The sequence below is a fragment of the Pleurodeles waltl genome, chromosome 12, assembly GCF_031143425.1.
Source record: "Pleurodeles waltl isolate 20211129_DDA chromosome 12, aPleWal1.hap1.20221129, whole genome shotgun sequence".
Taxonomy (NCBI): domain Eukaryota; kingdom Metazoa; phylum Chordata; class Amphibia; order Caudata; family Salamandridae; genus Pleurodeles; species Pleurodeles waltl.
Window position 1 is genome coordinate 236,919,416 of NC_090451.1, and position 19,196 is coordinate 236,938,611.

Genomic DNA, 19,196 nt, shown 5'->3' on the forward strand with positions numbered 1-19,196 from the left:
CCGAAGTTTCTACCTAAGGTCATATCCGACTTCCACATTAACCAGTCAATTTCCTTGCCCACGTTCTTTCCAAACCCTTCCACCCCAGCTGAGAGGGCTCTCCATTCTCTAGATGTTAAGAGAGTATTGAAATTTTACCTAGATAAGACCAATCCTCTACGGAGAACTACACAACTGTTTGTTAATTACGGATCTGTATGTACTGGTTTAGCCACCTCCAAGCAATCAATAGCGAGGTGGATAGTCTCTTGTATTTTATTGTGTTATCAACTAGCTAAGAAAACCTTACAGGGTAAGCCTAGAGCCCATTCCACCAGAGGAAAAGCGGCTACCACTGCTCTATTGCGCAATGTTCCTTTAGCCGAAATTTGTAAAGCTGCAACTTGGAAATCAGTTCACACCTTAACTAAACATTATGGTCTAAATTCGGACGCTAGAGCAGATGCTCAAGTAGGCCAGGCTTCTCTTAGAAACCTTTTTGCTTGAGAACATATACATAGATTACTCTAACTTCTCCTCTGCGAGTTTTGGGATGGGCTTGGTATTATATTCTAAGCTTATGACTATACATGGAAATCCCCTACGAGAGAAGGTATGGTTTCTTACCTGTAACTCCAGTTCTCTCGTAGGGGTATTTCCATGATAGTCATAAGCAACCCTCCCTCCTCCCCGGGGGAGCAGTTAGATGTCATGATTACGTTTATTCCGATGGTCAGCCAGTGACTACCTGCAAAAAGAACTGAGGTAACAGCCTCTCTTTAGGCATGATGGAATACTGGAGGACTGGCTGCTCTTAAAGGCACAGTATCCTTTTTCTTCATTACTAATGGTAGCCTATGGACTACACTGTTCTGCACTCCTTCTTAGAGGTTTTGTGAAATAAAATAAGTTTTTGGAAGTAGTTGGTCTGGAAAATGACTTTCTTTGTCAAGCATTTAATGTTTTTATTTCAAGGACATTCTGAATGAAGAAGCTTGAACACTGTAGCCCTTCCTATAGGGTGCTTGGGAACATTCTTAAGTGTCTTGACAAGCCTTCCTGAAGTAAGGCGAACAGGGACACTTAAGAAGTGATATTGGATAAAGTGCTTCGGGGTCCCCGCAGGCGGGTGGGGAATTATTCTACGCATATGACTATCATGGAAATAACCCCTACGAGAGAACTAGAGTTACAGGTAAGAAACCATACCTTCCTCTTTTCCTTGTACCCACGTTGGTTGCAGCGGCATCCTCCCTGCCGGTGGCTCTTGCAGAGGCTGTTCTTAGAACTAGCTTCTTAAGGTTTAACTGCCACTCAAGATGGTGGCCACAGATCCTTGTGAGGTCAGCGCTCTATGTGTCTACCTTAGTCTTGTGCTGAAGCTTCCCCTTGAAGAAGCTGAATTGTTTCCTTCTTCCAACAACTGGCTTTCGGCTTTCTGAGGAGAATTTGTTTTGGCTTAAAAGAACCTCAAGCAACTGCAGTAAGGAATCCTTTTGTATGATTTCCAGACTTGCCAGTATAAATATGTACATATATATTCAAGAACTCTTTTCTTTGCAGACTTGTCAGTCTTAGAGACAAACCTCAGTGTTCAGACTAATTCCTAGAGACTGTGATTGAGAAAACTGAACCTTGAGAAGGAGTTTTCGTTTGCTGTAAAATACATTATTAGTTTGTATATTTGTGAACTTTTGCACTGTTCTCCAGAGAACCTTGGAAACCTCGGACTCCTGGAGAAAAGAAGATATTAAGTTAACATTGTTTTCTTAGAGCGAGGCTAGTCTCTCAAAAAATCCAGATTAGGAGAATGATAGAATTGGGTGAATGTGAATGGCTGAACGGTTGAATGCACAGTAGGAATATACTTATTTATGCTCTTATCACCCAACTGCAGGTCCTTCCTTTAAAGAAATCCCAATAAGAAGAAAGGTGCAGGTTTTCAGAGAGACACACTGAATAACCTATCTTCAAGTGAGAAACACAGGCTGGATCTGAATCTGAAGGCGGTCTCTCTTTTTCTAATCCCATTCCCCTTTCCCCCTAGCGGATGCAGAGCTCAGATAATCAGTTAAAGTCTGAGCACACATCTGATGGAGGGAGTTGGGTAAAAGGCATCTGCACCTGTGGAAATTTGATATAATGGGTAATCTTCTGACAAAACCATTACCTTTAGCACATTAATGACTGGAGCGCAGGTTCTAAGTGAGAACACAGAGTGTTGCAAAATATTTCTGGTAGACTGGACCTCAGCCCCATTAGGCCTTGTATATAGTACCGGGGCCTTAATTTTTAATCATATAGAGCACACAGTATTCTTGAGGCATGAACATTAGGAACAGGACAGGTGTTCACCAAGGCCCTTTACATCAATGCGCCAATTGTACTCTTGGCCTCTATAGATGATTTGGGGTTATTTATGCTGCTAAAGTGTCTTCATTCTACAAACAAAGCAGGCAATCAGGACGTAGAGGGCCCTCCATGTAGATACTATAGTAGTTGAGGAAGCCCAAGTGTCTCAAATATAGGACTTCAAAAACATTGTTAGGCAAACCCTCACCCACCAACCTAGGTAACTTGCCTCATCATTTTGGTATGCCACATGTATCCTAAATTATTATAGGGACAAACAGGCTATCTGTTTTTCAGGGACTACTTTTTGAGGTGAAGGATGGGGTCCAATAAATTGAGTTAAAAATCCCAGTAGTTGTTCCAGATCATTCTTTATTCTTAAAACTAAAGGGGTGGTTAAAACACTTTATCGGGTATCCTGTAGCCTAAATGCCTTCTTGCAGACGGTCAAATTCATGATGCACACGTAGGCCCAGGTTCTGTTGGCCCTGGATCCAGGTGATTGGATGGATCTGCAGGGAACCTACTTTCATGTACCCGTCCTGCAATTAGACAGATGCTACTTGTGTTCAATGGAGACCAGGAGCATTTCCAGTTTGCTTTGCTCACCTTTAGCTGCACCACTACTACTCAGATGTTCACAAATGTGATGGTTGTAGCACACCTTCAGAAGTTGAGGATTACAGTTTTCCCTTACCCCCACAACATGCTGTTGAAGGCAGGATCGTAGACCACCTCCAGCCATCAGGAAACAACCTGATAGCGCTAGGGTTCACTATCAACATGCTGAAGTCACATTTAACTCATCTGCAGGGGGTCCCTTATTTTGTAACCACCCTGAATATGATGTAGTTGTGGGCCCTACCTCCACCACAGGCCTAGGACATTCAGGCTATGATTCTGATGTTTCAACCTTTGTCCTGGGACTCTGCGAGTGGTTCCGTGGTTTCAGGGCCTCTTAGCATCTTGCATTCTGCTTGTCAACTATACCAGTTGGCATATGCCAGCTCTGCACCCTGAAGTATCAGTAGCCACTGCCCCAGGGACACCTATCTAATTTCATCCATGTTTCAGAGGAGACTGCAAAAGACCTGAGGTGGAGGTGGCGGCTCAGCCACAGTTGGAATGGCAGCAGAAGCCTCTCCCTGCCTCACCCATTGTATGGGGTGGTGACAGATCCATCACTACTGGGATGGGGAGGTTATCTTTGAAAGATGGTGACCAGAGGTCTCCAGATCAGAAGGGTTGTGAGCTATTGGCCTGGTGCTGAAAGCCTTTCTATTGTACATGAAAGGAAGGCTTGTTCTGGTTCTCACGGGCAACATCACTGCCATGTGCTGCAATAAGCAGGGCAGGGTGAGTTCCTGTGTCCATGGCAGGACTTGAGCTGGTTGGAGAAGGTTCCTGCACCTGTACTTGCACAGTCTGCACTTCCATGCATGGCAATTGTGTGGTGGAAATTAAATGAATTTGATTTCCCTTCTGAAGTAGTGACTGCCAGGTGTCCTATTTAGTCTATTCTGTCGGGTGTTGGATCAAGTTTGTAGCCTGGTATGGCACCTGCAATAATGATTTCTTGCGGGCCACACTGTTGGATGTCCTTTAGTTCTAGCCGAGGAAGGACTTTCATTGAGCACCGTTAAAGATTATCTGTCGGCCTTTTCAGCATTTTTATGTTTACTGGACCAAACATCCTTGTTCAAAATACCCTATTTGAGGAGATTTTAAAAAAGGTTTGACTTATTACCTTCGAAACCCTTTGTGATGCCACTGTGGGATCTTAATTTGGTTCTTTCTTTCCTCATGTGCACACAATTTGAACCATTACTTAGCTGTCCGCTATGTCTTGTGACTCTTAAGACCATTTTTGTGGTCACAGTGACTTGCTCGCCTTTTAAGTGAACTCCAAGCTTTCTCTGTGTAGCCGTCATACACCACATTTTCCCATATAAAGTGGTGCTGAGGACCAGGACAGACTTTTTATCAAAAGTCGTGACTGCATTTCATGTTGGCCAGTCCATTACTCTCCCAGCGTGCTGTGCTCCTCCTCACCCCTCAAAAGAAGAGAAGGGACTGCTTCGCTGGACCGCAAAAGAGCTTTAAACTTTTGCATTAATCGCACCAGAGGCCACTGGGTGGATGATCAGGTTTTAGCGGGATTCTCTGAAGCAGCCTTTGTAGGGATTATGGTCTTACTCTGCCAGGGCAAATGCGGCTACCGTTGATCTTGCATGCAGAGTGCCTGTCCTTGACATCTGTCAGGCTGCAGTGTGGGTATCGGAATACACGTTCACAAAGCACTACTTCCTTGACAGTCAGGTCCGATAGTATGAGAATTTCACCTGTTTGGTTCTGCAGGACTTTTTGATCTGAGCCATTCCTCAGGCTCGCCACCTTGGGAGGTAGTGCGTTGGTATCAATTCTAAAGGTGAGGAATCTGTAGTTAGCAGTATTCTTTAGAAGAACAAATTGCTTTCCTTCAGTAATGCTCTTTTAGGTGAATACTGTATTTATAGACAGATTCCTCACTGCCTTTCCGGTGCCCCATTCTGTGGAATGGTCTATTTCCATTTTAAAAAGTCAAAATGTAGGAGTCTGCACACTGGTACCTCTGTATATTGATGAGATCTGCGTCCAAGAGCATGGGCAAGGTCAAGCAAGAAACTGGCAATGATCCATAGTGGTGGTGCTTGAATGCGGTTCTGTCGTCACTTACGGGACAACGAAAAGTCAAGGTGTAGTCACACAGCGGCAAATCTAGTCTGCTTCCTGGGGATAGCCCAAAGGTGAGAAATCAGTGGCTAGATAAAGTATACACTAGAGAGAGGGTGACACAAGGTAAGTAACATTCATGTGAACATATGGAACAGAAAAGCAAATTTCCTTCATCATCATGGTCACATTTTGAAAATATCCCAGAGAGACTATAAACTTCTATAAGGAATATTACTTAAATATTTTTGAATAAATGAATTAAAATCAGCGAAAGGAAACTGGATGTAGTAATTTCCTACTGTGGTGTACAAATACCTCTAACAAGAGCTAAAAAAAAGAAAAACTGAATTCACTATACAAAAATATCTGCTCTATTTCCAGAGCAATGTAGTCCTCATTTTCTTTGTAGACTGGCATACCTGTCAGCAAATTAGGTAGGCCATCCAGACAAAGGAGTGGGTGGTGACAAAGGTTGACACGTAGAGGCTTTCGACATTTACAGCTACGTTTTGCTCATGCTAACTGTGGAATAACTTACTCTTTTATTGGTTATGTTTGTTGTGAATCGTTCTCTCTGCTTGAGAAGTTTTCACATTCACAGCCCCGGACTATGCTCCTGCAAAAATGACTACAGCTGCTACCTAGCTGGCTCCAGCTTCCTTGAAGGACCAACTAGGCCAGTGCTGGATGCTTTCACCATCCTGCAAGGGTTACAGATATATGTCCTATACACGTTGCCAAGCGTTTTAGTCATTCAGACTGTGCATTTTTCTCTGTTTGAAACATTTCGTGTGCTGCCCGAGAATGAGCCGTAGAGGGTGTCAAGAGTGCATCAGGGTTCCGAGACACCATGTTTCTTGGGTTGGTCCGTCATTTCGGAACCCTATTCATTGCCATCGTCCTTCGTATTTCCCGGGGGACGTCACTGACCATTGCCTCATGTTTGCTCACAGCAGGAGGATACACCTGGGTGCTCTCACCCGCGCTGCTGCGGAATGGGACCGGGTACTACACCGTGACAGCTCAAGTGACCAACAGCAGCAGCCTGGGAGAAAAGACCCTTGTGAACTACTCCATCAGCACCTTCGCCACTCAGTGTGTCTTCTGGAACTCGACCCTCGACATTTGGGAGCACCAGGGTTGTTCTGTAAGTAAACACGATTACTCGCCAACCTGGTGTCTAAGTGGGAAAAGTCCTGGCTGCCCAGGGGAGGATTTCTTTGGTGAAAATAATTTTGTTCTGCTGTGTGTGAGTTAGCTGGCAAGACATAAGGACGAGAGTATGCAGAGGTCTAATGCATTTTTGCTAAGCTGTCACAATTTCTACATCTATTAGTTAACGGAGGGTGAAAGGCCTCCTCAGGGTATACCTAAAGTCAATGTTTTGACTAGGGAATACTCTTGAAAATGCCGTACACGCTAGCACTTTTTTAAGTGTAAGTTTGGAGAACCACAAACCGCAATCAACATGGATCGAGTTTCACAACTGAGTTTTGTCAACAAATCAAGCACTCAAATAACGTGAAGTACGTTGAGCTCTGCAATAAGAATAGATAATTAAGTTTCACCATGATTGTTTATTACAAGTTAATTTGGTTTACAGAAGACAACATCGGGTTAGTAGCAAATCAGGATAAGAATGTGTATGCTTTGTATAACATGCAAATCAAAATTTATCAAAATCATATAATCCAGAGGATGATCCACTATGGAAAGGACAAAGGAACGTCAGTTCTCTCTTTCGGGAGAGTACTCCAAATATCTTACTCCTCACTGCTCTAAGCTCCATCAACGACTCCCTGAAATCCGATCTACAATGTATGAACTTAGAACACATAATTCTAACATTTACACTCCTACACACAGTTCTCATAAGGCTATCCAATCAGGTTAAAGCAAGATGATACAATTATGTGCTCATTAAGTTCCCAGGTCTTTTACAAATACAGGCTTCTATTAGGGTTCTTCAAACTTACACTATCTGTAACAAGATGAGATACATGAACCAAGCTATTCTAAGCAGGTGTCACCTTGAATCCGCCAGTCATTAAAACAATATATGGTTTTCGCAAAGAAAAGAAAACATTTCTTCACATGGCAAAGAAGGTGAAAGACTCCAACTCGCCTAGAAATTGTGTTCATGCTCATGTGCCACAAAGCAATGTTAAATTCAGGTCTACTTTAACTGTAGCCAATCTAAATGTGATTAAACATAATTTTTCTCCTAGAAATAACATTTGCCTTTCTATGTGTTAATGTTATGTTGATGCAAAATATTTAATTTAAAAACCCTTTTCACAAATGCTTCGTCTGCCTGTCTGTCCATCTATATAACTACGAGTAACAGTATAGATAGAAAACGTTTCTCTTAACTGAATCACTTTAATGTTTCTTGATTTCTGTTCCTGTCACCTCTAAAAGCTGTCAAGGTCAGCTAACTCTAAGGTCCATACAAGGGTAGCGATCAAACATTTTGATTTCTAAACTCAAATTCACTAACAATGTAGGAGGTGAAAAGTAGAGACAGCTTAATAAAACAGACTTACACATTCTCGAAAAAATCAACCTGAGCTTTTAGGAAAGTGACTGATGTTCCATTAATGTCTATTAGATTTTTCAAATGCATCAAAACCTTTAAAGTGCCTGCATGGTTCTATTTTTTAACAGGAGCTCGATTCTGGGGCACATAGACTAGGTATATTTTTTTCATCTCTTGTCACAATCTCACCCCTTCATTTGGAAGGGGTCCTATATGTCCCAATCTAAAACCTTTAAGTTTAATTTTATTTGTGGGCTATTTCTTTATTCTGTTATATATTTTTTCTATATATGTATTATACCCTATCCGTAAATTTTTGTAAAGCACGTCAGTGTAAATGACTAACGACTAACTGCCTCATAAAATAAATACATATGTTTCTCAACTTTGAGATTGCCTTAAGCACAAGTTTAATTATTGGAATTGAGTGAACTTCCCAGAGTTCCCTGGGGTGGCATTCCTGTGATAAGGTCCAATAGGTCTGAAGCATTTAAACCTAAATTGAGAGAGATTGTAACTGACGGAGTGCACGAAAAGGCATTGCATAGATGTTTTAATTAGCGGCAGTACTAGGAGGATTTGGCCACAGTTTTAATAAGCATCGGCAAAGCCAATTGGTCTCTGGTTCATTGTGCTTGCGCCTGTGAAGCCAGACAGGTGCAGGTTCGCATTTGTGCATGTAGCCACAAAGAGCTGGCAAATGGAAAGGCAGGAAGATGGAAAACAGCGTCCCCTGAATTTTTATGCATTTATACAATTGGAAGTGGAAGAATAGGTAAAAAAGTCAATAGCACTAGATGAAAAAAAATACTCCTCTTGGCTAACCACGTTCTAGTTCACAAAGGTAGCAGCCAATGAGTGAAAGGGGCAGGTTAAAAAAGGGCAGACCTAAAGCACTTTTGTAGGTATACTAGAAACAGTCAGTCTGGACAGACATCTGCGTTTTCAAACCCAATCCTGAAAAGCCTGTTATGAAGAGTGTGAGCAGTGCCTAATGTCTGGCAGCCAACTAATGGTAGTAAGGAAAGAAAGGTGGGTGCCTGGGAAGGTTAAAGAATGTGAGTGTGGCACAGTTGCTGATTTTGCTCTGTAGGTGAAGAGGACTACTCTTGGAGACCTAACAGCAGGTTGTTGCAACATTGCTTATGAACAGTGTAAATATATGTTTAATACATAAATCAATTGGCCTGGAGTTAGGCATTGAGTGTGTGCCTTATTGCGTGACTGTGTGTATACATCAAATGCTTAGCACTACTCTCTGATAAGCCTAACTGCTTGACCACACTTCCACAAAAGAGAGCATTAGTATTATCTACTTTAGCCTCTTTAAAGCCTGTGGCGATACACTGGACTCTTTGCACACTATGCGTTACTTTGGTGTAGTATATACAGAGCCAGCTTCCTACATTGGTGGATTGGCGGTGGGGTCTACAACTTTGCATTTGCTGGGCTACTCAACCAACATCTGATTACATGACTAAATTCCAAAATTGCCTTCAGATTCAAATGATTTTTTAATTGAATTTTTTTTCAAATTTAAAAAAAAGTCCTGCGAGGGCCTTGGTTAAGTCCCTTTTAGCGTTTAAAAAAATGTTTACAACGTTATTATAGTTAGGGGTAAGTAACTAGAAGTAGTTTTAGTTACTGAAAGAAATCCTTAACCTTAGTAACATAGTGAGCAGCTTAGAGGACATGGTTTTGGACCTCAAACTCACCCCTTACCTCCATCTCTAAATGAAAGAGTTAAGGTCTCTCTGCAGTCTCAAAAAGATTAAACCCGGTTCCAACCCTACCAAGATTCAGCTCCAGGAGCTTTTGGCAGAGTATGCAAAGGAACACCATACCAAGAAGGATGATCTCCTCTCAGATGGGGAAGAAATTAGGGATCAGGAGGTTGACTCCCTAACCTACCTCCTAATCTAAATAGGGAGGACAGGGCCTCAGTGCCCCTGACTCCACGGATAGTGCTCACAGGGTGTGGGTCTCCCATAGGGAAGTCTGGTTCCTCTGGGAACACCGAAGGCAGCCTCAGTGAAGAGGACCTCCTTTTAGCAAGGATGGGCAAAAGACATGCTTTGGAGAGACTGCTCCTGGCTAAACAGAGGGAGAGAGCAGAAATATGTCTAGTACCCATTAATGGTGACAGCAACCTAATACCTAGGCCAAGAGAGCAATCTTGTGACCCTAAAATCCCCAAAGGGATTGCCCCAGAGTATGAAGATGGTGATGATATCACCAAATGGTTCACAGCCTTTGAGAGGGCCTGTGGAATGAGGAAAGTGAAAATTTCTCACTGGGGAGATCTCCTTTGGGAACGGTTCACTGGTAATGTAGGGATAGACTCCTCACACTCACTGAAGCAGATGCTGAGTCCTGTGACCTTATGAAGGCTAACCTGATTGAGGGCTTTGGACTCACCTCTGAGGAGTATAGAATTGGGTTCAGGGGGGCTCACAAAACCTCAAGTCAGTCCTGGGTTGATTTCATAGGCTACTCAGTAAAACACTAAATGGTTGGTTAACTGGCAGTGAAGTATATGGCTATGATGGGCTCTATAATTTGTTTATGAGAGAATGCATCTTAAGTAAACTCTTTAATGAAAAGTTGCATACATTTCTGGTAGACCTAGGTCAATTTCTCCCCAAGAATAGGGAAAGAAGGCAGACCATTGGGTAAAGACAAGGGTGACCAAGACTTCCACTGGTGGGTCACCAAAAGAAAGGGGTTATAAATCCCCATCGGGGAAGGGTGGTGAGACACTTAAGGATAAAACTAAAGAGTCTTCTAAAGGCCCCCAAAAACCTGCTCAGGGGGTTTGGCCCTGAACCTCTTCACCATCCACTTATGGCTACAAAGGTAAAAACATTGATCCTAAAAAGTCCTGGTTTTTCAACTGAAGACAGAATGGACAGCAAACTGGAGACTTGGCCTGTCCAAAAAGGAACCCCCCTAGTGCTGCACCAGCTAGCACTGATATAGCCAGTCTCCAGGTGGGATCTACAGTGTGCCCAGAGCAAATCAGTATTCACACTGAATCTATTTTAGTCACTGAGGGTGGGGTAGATGTTGCAGTTCTTGCTGTCTGGCCCCCTAATATGAACAAATACAGACAGCATACCTTGATTAATGGGACTAGAGTAGAAGCCCTGAGAGATTGAGGTGCCAGTGTCACCATGGTGACAGAAAAACTAGTTTCCCCAGAACAGTACTTGGCTGGACAAACATATCTAGATACCAGTGCTGACAGTGTGACTAAGGTCCATCCGATGGCTATTGTGACCTTAGAATGGGGAAGGGTTACTGGCCTGAAACAGGTGGTGGTCTCTTCTGCAATCCCGGTTGAATGTCTGCTAGATAATTACCTTGAGTCCTCAGCCTGGACTGAGGTAGAACTCAAAACATGTGAAGCCATGCTTGGAATCCCTTGTAGGAGGCTGGCCTGGCTTGTAGTGGGTACCAAAGGTACTTACACCTTGTGCCAGGTCCAGTTATCCCTTATTAGTGTAGAATAGGTGTTTCTAGCAGCTTTAGGCTGATAGAAGGTAGCTATGGCAAAGCAGTTTAGGCTGAACTAGGAGACATGTAAAGCTCCTACTATACCACTTGTGTCATATGCACAATATCATAAGAAAACACAATACACAGAAGTACTAAAAATAAAGGTACTTTATTTTTATGACAATATGCCAAAAGTATCTCAGTGAGTACCCTCAGTATGAGGATAAGATATATACACAAGATATATGTACGCAAACCAAAATTATGCAGATAATAGCAAAAGGAAGTAATGCAAGCAATGTAAAATTACAGTAGATTACAATAGGAGCACATAGATATAGGGGCAACACAAACCATATACTCCAAGAGTAGAATGCGAACCACAAATGGACCCCAAACTTATGTGAGCTTGTAGAGGGTCGCTGGGACTGTAAGAAAACAGTGAGGGTTAGAAAAATAGCCCACCCCAAGACCCTAATAGGTAGGTGTAAAGTGCACCTACTACCCCCAGAGAGCACAGAAGTCATGATAGGGGGATTCTGCAGGAAGAACAAACACCAGCAATGCAACAACAGTAGATTTCCAGACCTGATTACCTGTAAGACAAGGGGACCAAGTCCAATAGTCGCGACAGTGTCGAGAGTGGGCAGGAGCCCAGGGAATGCCAGCTGAGGGTGCAAGGAAGCTGCCACCTGTTGGAAGAAGCTTGGAGTTCTACAAGAACGAAGAGGACTAGGAACTTCCCCTTTGGAGGATGGATGTCCCACGTCGTGAAGAAGCTTGCAGAGGTGTTCCCAAGCAGAAAGACCGCAAACAAGCCTTGCTAACTGCAAGGGTCGCGGTTAGGGTTTTTGGATGCTGCTGTGGCCCAGGAGGGACCGGGATGTTGCCACTTGGATGAGGAGACAGAGGGGGCGCCCAGCAAGTCAGGGAGCCCTCACAGAAGCAGGCAGCACCTGCAGAAGTACCTGAACACAGGCACTTAGAAGAAAAGTGAACCGGAGTCCACCCGAAGTCACAAAAGGGAGTCCCACGACGCCGGAGGACAACTCAGAAGGTTGTGCACTGCAGGTTAGAGTGTCGGGGACCCAGGCTTGGCTGTGCACGAAGTATATCCTGGAAGAGTGCACAGGAGCCGGAGCAGCTGCAAATCATGCGGTACCCAGCAATGCAGTCTAGCTTGGGGAGGCAAAGACTTACCTCCACCAAACTTGGACTGAAGAGTCACTGGACTGTGGGAGTCACTTGGACAGAGTTGCTGAGTTCCAGGAACCACGCTCATCATGCTGAGAGGGGACCCCGAGGACCGGTGATGCAGTCTTTTGTTGGCTGCGGTTGCAGGGGGAAGATTCCGTCGACCCACAGGAGATTTCTTCAGAGCTCCTGGTGCAGAGAGGAGGCAGGCTACCCCAGAGCATGCACCACCTGGAAACAGTCGAGAAAGCTGTCAGGATGAAGCGATACAAGGTTGCTAGTAGTCGTCTTTCTACTTTGTTGCGGTTTTGCAGGCGTCCTGAGCAGTCAGCGGTCGATCCTTTGGCAGAAGGTGAAGAGGGAGATGCAGAGGAACTCTGGTGAGCTCTTGCATTAGTTATCTGGTGAGATCCCCAAAGAAGAGACACTAAATAGCCAGAAAATGAGGTTTTGCTACCTAGGAAGGAGGATTGGCTACCAAGATAGGTAAGAGCCTATCAGAAGGCACCTCTGATGTCACCTGCTGGCACTGGCCACTCAGAGCAGCACAGTGTGCCACAAACACCTCTGTTTCCAAGATGGCAGAGGTCTGGGACACACTGGAGGAGCTCTGGGCACCTCCCCTGGGAGGTGCAGGTCAGGGGAGTGGTCACTCCCCTTTCCTTTGTCCAGTTTTGCGCCAGAGCAGGGCTGGGGGATCCCTGAACCGGTGTAGACTGGCTTATGCAGAGATGGGCACCACCTGTGCCCATCAAAGCATTTCCAGAGGCTGGGGGAGGCTACTCCTCCCCAGCCTTCACACCTATTTCCAAAGGGAGAGGGTGTTACACCCTCTCTCAGAGGAAGTCCTTTGTTCTGCCTTCCTGGGCCAGGGCTGCCTGGACCCCAGGAGGGCAGAAACCTGTCTGAGGGGTTGGCAGCAGCTGCAGTGGAGACCCCGGAAAGGCAGTTTGGCAGTACCCGGGTCCTGTGCTAGAGACCCGGGGGATCATGGAATTGTCCCCCCAATGCCAGAATGGCATTGGGGTGACATTTCCATGATCTTAGATATGTTAAATGGCCATGTTCGGAGTTACCATTCTGACGCTGTACATAGGTAGTGACCTATGTTCAGTGCACATGTGTAATGGTGTCCCCGCACTCGCGAAGTCCCGGGAATTTGCCCTGAACGATGTGGGGGCACCTTGGCTAATGCCAGGGTGCCCACACACTAAGTAACTTTGCACCCAACCTTCACTAGGTGAAGGTTAGACATATAGGTGACTTATAAGTAACTTAAGTGCAGTGGTAAATGGCTGTGAAATAACATGGATGTTATTTCACTCAGGCTGCACCGGCACCCCAATACCCTGGGTACCTCAGTACCATACACTAGGGAATTATATGGGTGTATCAGTATGCCAATGTGAATTGGTAAATGTAGTCACTAGCCTGTTAGTGACAAATTTGGAAAGCAGAGAGAGCATAACCACTGAGGTTCTGGTTAGCAGAACCTCAGTGAGACAGTTAGGCATCACACAGGGACCACATACAGGGCACATACTTATGAGCACTGGGGCCCTGCCTGGCAGGGTCCCAGTGACACATAGACTAAAACAACATATATACAGTGAAATATGGGGGTAACATGCCAGGCAAGATGGTACTTTCCTACATCCCTGAGATGGTGTGTGTAAAGACTAGATCACAAAGCCAAACAAAGGGTGAAAAAGATGTGGTGGAGCCTGGAATAATGGCCCAACCTTCCAAGAGAAAGGACAAAAAGACCGGAGGACCAGCTTCTCAACAGCAAAAAGCTCAAGACTCCTTTACTCAGGAAAAAGTCTTACCAAACCCAGAGGGAACTGAGCCCACGGACCTTGAACCTTTTCAGGTTGAGCTCTTGGGCCCAAGGTGACCCTTTAGGGACCAGCTGTACCAGGGACAGATAACCTGTCTCTCTCTTGAGGGCCTGCATCAGCAAACTGCTGCACAGTGGCCAGAGGCGCGCCAGAGGCAAGCCCGTCTGCGCCCGTCCGCGCCTGGCCCGCGCCCAGCGCCACGACCCCTGGTCCCCAGCTCCCCCAAGCCCCGCTGATCCGCTACGACCCCACCACCCTCCACGCCCTCAACCCAGGGCGCTCCAAAACCTGCTTCCTAGCTCACCCCAAACGCACCCATGGACCCTTCGCCTGCAACTCCTGCAAACGCATCTTCCACCACGCAACTACCACGACCACAAGCCCACGCGCCATCAACCACCTCAAGTGCATCCTGATCAACGCTCGTTCCGTCCACAAGCACGCCGTTGAACTTTGGGACCTCCTGGACTCCACAGCCCCGGACGTCGCCTTCATCACGGAGACATGGATGAACGCCTCCTCTGCTCCAGACATCGCTACCGCCATCCCCGAAGGCTACAAGATCTCCAGAAAAGACCGCACCAACCAAGTAGGAGGAGGTGTCGCCATCGTCTTCAAAGACTCCATCAGCGTCACCACCTCCACTGAAGACTCCCCTCTCGCCGCTGAACACCTGCATTTTCAGATTCGCACCGACCCAAGGACCACCCTCAGAGGATCCCTCGTCTACCGTCCTCCCGGACCTCGCGCCTCTTTCAGCGACGCCATCGCCGACTTCATCTCCCCACACGCCCTCGCCTCACCGGACTACATCCTCCTAGGCGACCTCAACTTCCATCTGGAACAAAACAACGACCCCAACACCACCACCCTGCTCGACAACCTCGCCAACCTCGGCCTCAAACAACTGGTGAACACCGCCACCCACATCGCCGGACACACGCTCGACCCTATCTTCTCCGCCAGCAAACACATCTTCTTCAGCCACACCTCTGCCCTACACTGGACCGACAACAGCTGCGTCCACTTCACATTCCGACGCGAGACCTCCCACCTCCGCACTCAACCCACCCCTCGTCGACAGTGGAACAAGATCCCGGAAGAGCAACTCTTCTCCGCTCTCGCCGCCAACCAACCCACCCTCACCACCGACCCCAACGACGCAGCTCTCAACCTCACAAACTGGATCTCCAACTGCGCTGACAACCTTGCTCCCCTCAAACGCACGCATCGACAGACCAACACCAAAAAACCTCTCTGGTTCTCTGACACCCTCAAAGAATCAAAGAAAACTTGTCGTGCCCTTGAGAAGGCCTGGCGCAAGGACCACACCGCGGACAACATGACCGCCCTCAAGAACGCTACACGCGAACACCACCACCTGATCCGCACTGCCAAAAGGAACTTTTTCACCGACAGACTAGACAAAAACAGCCACAACAGCTGAGAACTCTTCAGCATCGTCAAAGAGTTCTCCAACCCCAGCGCCAGCGCCAACGCCGTCACGCCCTCACAGGATTTGTGCGAATCCCTCGCCACTTTCTTCCATCGCAAGATCAGCGACCTCCACGACAGCTTCGGACACCAGACCCAACCCTACACCACTGAACCCGCTTCCCCGGACATCACCCTCAACAACTGGACCCACATCAACACGGAAGAAACCAAATCCATCATGAACTCTATCCACTCCGGCGCCCCTTCGGACCCCTGCCCGCACTTCATCTTTAACAAAGCCGACGACATCATCGCCCCGCACCTCCAGACCGTCATCAACTCTTCTTTTTCTTCTGCTACCTTCCCCGAATGCTGGAAGCACGCTGAAGTCAACGCCCTACTAAAGAAACCTACGGCTGACCCAAGCGACCTGAAAAACTTCCGCCCCATCTCTCTTCTACCTTTCCCAGCCAAGGTAATAGAAAAGACCGTCAACAAACAGCTGACCACCTTCCTGGAAGACAACAACCTGCTCGACCCTTCACAAACCGGATTCCGAACCAACCACAGCACGGAAACCGCCCTCATCTCAGTCACAGACGACATCAGAACCCTGATGGACAACGGTGAAACAGTCGCCCTCATTCTCCTCGACCTCTCGGCTGCCTTTGACACCGTCTGTCACCGCACCCTAATCACCCGCCTACGCTCCACCGGGATCCAAGGCCAGGCCCTGGACTGGATCGCCTCCTTCCTCGCTAACCGCTCCCAAAGAGTTTACCTCCCTCCGTTTCGCTCAGAACCCACCAAGATCATCTGCGGCGTACCTCAAGGCTCATCGCTCAGCCCGACACTCTTCAATGTCTACATGAGCCCCCTCGCCGACATCGTACGCAAGCACGACATCATCATCACCTCCTACGCCGACGACACCCAACTTGTACTCTCCCTCACCAAGGACCCCGCCAGCGCCAAGACCAACCTACAAGAGGGTATGAAGGACGTCGCAGATTGGATGAGGCTCAGCCGCCTAAAGCTGAACTCTGAAAAAACGGAAGTCCTCATCCTCGGCAACACCCCGTCCGCCTGGGACGACTCCTGGTGGCCCACGGCCCTCGGCACCGCACCGACCCCCGCAGACCACGCCCGCAACCTCGGCTTCATCTTGGACCCTCTTCTCACCATGACCAAGCAAGTCAACGCCGTGTCCTCCGCCTGCTTCCTCACTCTCCGCATGCTCCGCAAGATCTTCCGCTGGATCCCCGCCGACACCAGAAAAACCGTGACCCACGCCCTTGTCACGAGTCGCCTGGACTACGGCAACACCCTCTACGCCGGGACCACCGCCAAACTCCAAAACCGCCTGCAACGCATCCAAAACGCCTCGGCCCGCCTCATCCTCGACGTACCCCGCAACAGCCACATCTCCGCACACCTGAGACACCTGCATTGGCTCCCAGTCAGCAAAAGGATCACCTTCCGTCTTCTCACCCACGCACACAAAGCCCTCCACAACAAGGGACCGGAATACCTCAACAGACGCCTCAGCTTCTACGTCCCCACCCGCCCCCTCCGCTCCGCTGGCCTCGCACTTGCTGCCGTCCCTCGCACCCGCCGCTCCACGGCGGGTGGGAGATCTTTCTCCTTCCTGGCGGCCAAGACCTGGAACTCCCTCCCCACCAGCCTCAGGACCACTCCGCTTTCCGGAGACTCCTAAAGACTTGGCTGTTCGAGCAGCGATAACCCCCCCTTTCCCCCCTAGCGCCTTGAGACCCGCACGGGTGAGTAGCGCGCTTTATAAATGTTAATGATTTGATTTGATTTGACAGTAACAGGAAGATGTCTGTGGCTCCCACAGGGTCTATTTTGAGGAGGTACTCCTGTTCACTCAGGCCAGAGACCCCAAACGTGGTGCCACTAGGCTAGTGGTAGTGCCTCAGCAGTTCAGGGAGTTCATCCTCACACTAGCCCATGACATCCCTGTAGCTGGACATCTGGGCCAAGCCAAAGCTTGGAATAGGTTTGTCAGCCATTTCTATTGGCCCAACATGTCACAAAAGATGAAGAGGTTTTGCAGCTTGTGTGTCGCCTGCCAAGCCAGTGATAAGGCAGGTGGCCATCCAGAGCCCCCCCTAATTCCACTACCAGTGGTTGGGGTTCCCTTTGAAAGGGTTGGTGTGGACATAGTGAGTCCACTTGAACCACCCACAGCCTCACTCAGGAAATCAGTATATACTGGTAGTAGTGGATTATGATACCAGGTATCCTGAAGTAATTCCCCTTAGGTCTACTACAACACCTGCAGTACCCAAAGCCCTCATTGGTATTTTTAGCTGGGTAGGGTTTACTAAGGAGGTGGTTTCTGACAGTGGTGCCGGCTTTATGTCAGCTTACCTGAAACACATGTGGAATGAGTGTGGGGTGACCTACAAGTTCACCACACCATATAATCCACAAACCAATGGACTTGGTTGAAAAGTTGAACAACACATTGAAGGGCATGATGACGGGGCTCCCTGAAAAACTCAAAAGGTAATGGGATGTCCTTTTACCATGCCTGCTTTTTGCCTACACAGAGGTGCCCCAGAAGGGAGTAGGGTTTTCTCCCTTTGAACTTCTGTTTGACCATTGTGTTAGGGCTCCACTTCCTCTTGTGAAGGAGGGTTGGGAGAGACCTCTCCATGAACCTAAGGAGGATGTAGTGGACTATGTAATAGGCCTATGTTCTAGGGTGGCAGAGTACATGGAGAAAGCATCCAAAAACCAGCCAACGGCTCCAGAAGCAGTGGTATGACCAAAGGGTTTCACTGGTGGAGATTAAACCAGGGCAGAAGGTGTGGGTTCTAGAGCCTGTGTCTCCCAGGGCACGTCAGGACAGGTGGAGTGGCTTTTACCTTATCCTAGAGAAGACAAGTGAGGTCACCTACTTGTTAGACCTGGGCACTTACAGGACACCAACAGGGCTGTTGTAACCATACTGATGTTGAAAATCTTCAGATGGATCCCGGCCGACTGCCGCAAGATAAGTCACCCACGCCCTAGTCACAAGCAAGCACGACTACGGCAACGCAGTCTACACCAGCAACACGACAAATAACATCAGGAAACAAAAACTCATTCAAAACACCACCGCCAGACTCGTCCTGAACCTCCCCCAACAGGAACACATCTCCCAATACCTGAGACTCCTCCATTAGCTCCCGGTAGAAAAGCGAATCAACTTCAAACTACTCACCCACATCTACAAGGCCCTTCACAACATCGGACCGGCCTACCTGAATCGCATCTTTTTCCATAACCCCGCCAGACTCCTCTGATCCGCCCAGCAGGCCCTAGCCACCATTCCATGCATCCAAAAAAAACACCGCCGGAGGAAGATCTTTCACCTACCTCGCAGCCAAGAGCTTGAACAACCTACCCCGCACCTCTGACAAAGCCAATTATTCACCATCTTCAGGAAGAACCTTAAAACGTGGCTCTTCGAATGAGGCCCAGACCCACCACCTGCGCCTTGAGACTCTCACGGGCGAGTAGTTGCGCTTTATTAAAACTGATTGATTACTGATGAGGATCAGGAAGCAGAGAGTGAACCTCTCCATGACCTTCTCTTTCACAACCCTAAAGATGGGTCAATTGATGGA

The 19,196-nt window shown here is 47.4% G+C and overlaps 1 protein-coding gene across 1 annotated transcript in view; it reads left to right on the plus strand.

Annotated features, from left to right (window-relative positions):
• Positions 1-19,196, plus strand: part of LOC138267111 (polycystin-1-like protein 3) — a 522,747-nt gene that overhangs the window by 106,872 nt on the left and 396,679 nt on the right. The window contains exon 8 of the mRNA XM_069215961.1: positions 6,000-6,193. Within this exon, the coding sequence (XP_069072062.1) occupies positions 6,000-6,193 (194 nt within the window). The remainder of the gene's footprint in view (positions 1-5,999; positions 6,194-19,196) is intronic.